This window comes from Clupea harengus, chromosome 2 (genome assembly GCF_900700415.2).
Source record: "Clupea harengus chromosome 2, Ch_v2.0.2, whole genome shotgun sequence".
NCBI classification, from domain to species: domain Eukaryota; kingdom Metazoa; phylum Chordata; class Actinopteri; order Clupeiformes; family Clupeidae; genus Clupea; species Clupea harengus.
In genome coordinates, this window is record NC_045153.1 from 4,666,064 (window position 1) to 4,671,063 (window position 5,000).

General features: G+C 47.2%; 2 protein-coding genes across 3 annotated transcripts in view; both read right to left on the minus strand.

The window, feature by feature from the left end:
- The window catches only part of tmem30c (transmembrane protein 30C), an 8,472-nt gene extending 4,983 nt beyond the window's left edge, over nucleotides 1-3,489 (minus strand). The window contains exons 1-2 of the mRNA XM_031581059.2: nucleotides 3,261-3,489; nucleotides 1-31 (exon numbers count right to left, since the gene is read on the minus strand). The exon at nucleotides 1-31 is cut by the window's left edge and continues 86 nt beyond it. Of these exons, the coding sequence (XP_031436919.1) occupies nucleotides 1-31; nucleotides 3,261-3,455 (226 nt within the window). The 5' untranslated portion in view covers nucleotides 3,456-3,489. The remainder of the gene's footprint in view (nucleotides 32-3,260) is intronic.
- A 686-nt stretch (nucleotides 3,490-4,175) lies between these two features.
- cmss1 (cms1 ribosomal small subunit homolog) overlaps nucleotides 4,176-5,000 on the minus strand; it is an 8,771-nt gene continuing 7,946 nt past the window's right edge. For both annotated transcript variants that reach the window (XM_042709566.1, XM_031580210.2), the window contains exon 10: nucleotides 4,176-4,573. In XM_042709566.1, coding sequence (XP_042565500.1) covers nucleotides 4,490-4,573 — 84 coding nt within the window. In that variant the 3' untranslated portion in view covers nucleotides 4,176-4,489. The remainder of the gene's footprint in view (nucleotides 4,574-5,000) is intronic.

A 5,000-nucleotide genomic window follows, 5' to 3' on the forward strand; every position in this document is an offset into this window, starting at 1 on the left:
GCTCACACGTGCCCAAACTGGTGTAATCCACCTTTGCAGACAGACAAACACACACATGGTTGACCATACAGACACACACACACATGGTTGACCATAAGGACACACACACACATGGTTGACCATAAAGACACACACACACATGGTTGACCATAAAGACACACACACATGGTTGACCAGAGACACACACACACACATGGTTGACCATAAAGACACACACACATGGTTGACCATACAGACACACACACACACATGGTTGACCATAAAGACACACATACACATGGTTGACCATAAAGACACACATACACATGGTTGACCATACAGACACACACACACACATGGTTGACCATAAAGACACACATACACATGGTTGACCATAAAGACACACACACACATGGTTGACCAGACACACACACACACACACATGATTGACCATACAGACATGTTTACAGCCTTAGACACTTTTCATTTCACCTCCAGATCAAGTCAATCCAGCTGTTATTGTCCTTTCCACATCACAATGACATGCATACACATTATCAATTATTATACATACACAAACAGGGGAACAAAAGTTCATTTCTCGAGGACTAAAGTGCAACCTAGAACATCACACACTCAAACTCCCTCACACACTCTCACACACACACACACACACGCAGGCACGCAGGCATGCACGCACGCAGGCACGCAGGCACGCAGGCACGCAGGCACGCAGGCACGCACGCACGCACGCAGGCACGCAGGCACGCAGGCACGCAGGCAGGCAGGCACGCACGCACGTTAGTCTTCACATCTCTGACCAGCAGGGGGCGTACTGCAGCTGCCCCACTCCATGATGCCCGTTAGTGTTCACATCTCTGCCCCACTCCATGATCCCGATTAGTCTTCACATCTCTGCCCTGCAGCGGGCATACTGCAGCAGACCCACTCCATACTGCAGCTGACCCACTCCATGATGCCCGTTAGTGTTCACATCTATGCCCTGCAGCGGGCATACTGCAGCTGACCCACTCCATGATGCCCGTTAGTGTTCACATCTCTGCCCTGAAGGGGGCGTACTGCAGCTGATCCACTCCATGATGCCCGTTAGTGTTCACATCTCTGCCCCACCCCATGATGCCCGTTAGTGTTCACATCTCTGACCCACTCCATGATGCCCATTAGTCTTCACATCTCTGCCCTCCAGCGGGCATACTGCAGCTGACCCACTCCATACTGCAGCTGACCCACTCAATGATGCCCGTTAGTGTTCACATCTATGCCCTGCAGCGGGCATACTGCAGCTGACCCACTCCATACTGCAGCTGACCCACTCAATGATGCCCGTTAGTGTTCACATCTATGCCCTGAAGGGGGCGTACTGCAGCAGACCCACTCTGGCTATGCTCTGCCCCCCACCATGATGCCCGTTAGTGTTCAGGTAGTTCAGTGCCATCCTGCCAAGTACCCTTGAGCTGCACAACATCCCTAGATAAAGTATCTTCATTATTATTATTGGGGGAGGGGGACAGAGAGGGGGGGGGCATACTAGAGAGAGAGAGAGAGAGAGAGAGGGAGAGAAGGAGAGATAGCACATACTAGAGAGAGAGAGAAGGAGAGAAGGAGAGATAGCACATACTAGAGAGAGAGAGAGAAGGAGAGATAGCACATACTAGAGAGAGAGAGAGAAGGAGAGAAGGAGAGATAGCACATACTAGAGAGAGAGAGAGAGAGAGAGAGAGAGAGAGAGGGAGGAGAGATAGCACATACTAGAGAGAGAGAGAGAAGGAGAGAAGGAGAGATAGCACATACTAGAGAGAGAGAGAGAAGGAGAGAAGGAGAGATAGCACATACTAGAGAGAGAGAGGAGAGCTAGCATACTAGAGAGAGAGAGAGAGAATGAGAGATAGCACATACTAGAGAGAGAGAGAGAGAGAGAAGAGAGATAGCACATATTAGATAGGGAGAGAAGGAGAGAGAGAGGAGAGATAGCACATACTAGAGAGAGAGAGAGAAGGAGAGATAGCACATACTAGAGAGAGAGAGAAGAGAGCTAGCATACTAGAGAGAGAGAGAGAGAGAGAGAGAGAGAGGAGAGATAGCACATACTAGAGAGAGAGAGGGAGAGAGAGAAGAGAGCTAGCATACTAGAGAGAGAGAGAGAGAGAGAGCGAGAGGAGAGATAGCACATACTAGAGAGAGAGAGGGAGAGAGAGAGAGAGAGGAGAGATAGCACATACTAGAGAGAGAGAGGGAGAGAGAGAAGGAGAGATAGCACATACTAGAGAAAGAGAGAGAGAAAGAGAGAGAGAAAGAGAGAAAGCAGGTCCTAAAGAAAGAGAGAGAAGGGAGAGAAAAACAGCTGTTATCACTGATACACATCTATGTGATAATCTGAGCAGTGTGTGTGTGTGCGTGTGTGTGTGCGTGTGTGTGTGTGTGAGTGTGTGTGTGTGTGCGTGGGGGGGAAGTACAGGTGAAACAGTTAAAGAGGAACATGCATGTGTATTAACAAATACAGAGAAGTGTCAGCTACGCACGCACACACACTCACACACACACACACTGGTTTAATATCACAGCAGCCATAGTCTCCTCTACACACTCTTATCTCTCACAAACACTTCTCACCTAAAGCCTCTCTCTCTCTCTCACACACACACACACACACACACCCTCTCTCACTCACACAAACACACACTCTCTTACACACACCCTCTCTCACTCACACAATCACACACTCTCTTTCAGACACCTTCTCTCACTCACACACACTCTTACTTCATCTGTCATACGCTCACAGTCAAGTCTCTTTATGTCTTTCTCCCTCACGCACACACACACAGAAACTCACTCATACAGTATACACACAGTCACACATCAGCCATGCAGTCTTTTCTCTTTATTTCTCTCTTGTTCTCACACACACACACACACACACACACACACACACGCGCACTGACACACAGAAACTCACTCATACAGTATACACACAGTCACACATCAGCCATGCAGTCTTTTCTCTTTATTTCTCTCTTGTTCTCACACACACACACACACACTCACGCACACACACACAGAAACTCACTCATACAGTATACACACAGTCACACATCAGCCATGCAGTCTTTTCTCTTTATTTCTCTCTTGTTCTTACACACACACACACACACACACACACACACAAACAAACACTCTCTCTGTGTAACTCGATCAGCCATAGTCTTGTTCCTCTCTCTCTCTGTCTCGACACACACACACACACTTGCTGCCCGTCTCACCTTGATCTCGTGTGTGTTCTGGACGGTGACGAGCAGCCAGACGCCCAGCAGCACACACAGCACGGCGATGCCGTAGAAGAGCGGCAGGAGTGTGTGCGCGCTCAGCGCCGGAGACCAGGCCGGCAGCCGCTGCTGCTTGAAGGCAGAGTTGTCTGGTCGCCGTGACAACGGCCCCGAGACCTTCACCTTTCCCATGACGATCACCGCAGTTCAGACGGAAAATAACGTGTGAAGAGTGGAGCTTCCGTGTTGACTTGTCTTCTTTCACAGTCCCTCTCTTATCTCAAGTTCAGTTCTTTTTTACCCAGCAGGCCGAGGGGCTGAGCTTTGAACCACAGTCTGTTACTCATTAACCACAACCCTTCCCTGCACTCTCACTCACACACACACACATTAAACACAACCCTCCCTGCACTCTCACACACACACATTAACCACAACCTTCCCTGCACTCTCACTCACACACACACACATTAAACACAACCTTCCCTGCACTCTCACTCACACACACACACATTAAACACAACCCTCCCTGCACTTCCTCTGTCTCTCGTCCTCCCTCTCTCCCACACAGAGATGGGGGGGGAGGGAGCGCTTTGGTGCAGTTAGTTTAGTAAACATAACTTGCACATGTTGTAGCTGATGGCATACTCTCTCTGTCACACACAACAAACCAAAAAATGAATTTGAATTCTCCAGTGATGGGTGGCTTTCCTGTCCCCCCCCCCAAAAAATATTCATTCCTGTTCGGTGTTGTAAAACTTGTGTGTGTGCTCGTGTGTGTGTATGCAACTGACCACAGTCAGTTAGTGGGTGTGTTCTGTTCAGATGTTGTGACATCATGTATGTGCTGGATACAAATATATTCATAGGGGGAGGGGCGTAGGAAATGAATCCAGACAGACAGGTACTGTATCCAATCACAGACATTTATGTAAAGAAAAGTTCTCAGTGTTTATATACAACATACTCCACACGTGTGTGAGTGTGTGTGAGAGTGTGTGTGTGTGTGTGTGTGTCTGTCTTCTATTATTCATAAAGAACAGTCAAGAACAGAGAACAATAGTGAAGGATGTCCACAGATATTTAGCAAAAAAGTACAAATGCATTTAATACATGAACAGAGCTGCACACCATTCAAATGTGTTCATGAACTGAGAATATCATACATGCGTGTGTGCGTGTGTGTGTGTGTATGTGTGTGTCTGTTTATGTGTGTGTGTGTATTATCAAAAGAGTCCAATCTTCGTATCTCCATCTCGACAGCGCGGCAGAATTCCAGATTCCAGCAATTTAAACATTTCTACTTTCACCTGTAACACAAAACACACACAGACACGTACGTAAGCACAATCAAAGGGACACAAAACAACACAAAACACACACAGACACGTACGTAAGCACAATCAAAGGGACACAACACAACACACACACACACACACAGACACGTACGTGAGCACAACCAAAGGGACACAAAACAACACAAATTCATGCATTAGCATCATTACATATGTCTAAACATCTATAACAATATGTATGAGTGTATATGTCTGTGTATGTATGTGTATGTATCTGTCTGTGTATGTATGAGTGTATCTGTCTGTGTATGTATGTGTGTGTATCTGTCTGTATGTATGAGTGTATCTGTCTGTGTGTATCTGTCTGTGTATGTATGAGTGTATATGTATGTGTGTACATGTGTTATGTGTGTTGTGTGTGTGTGTTATGTGTGTGTGTAGT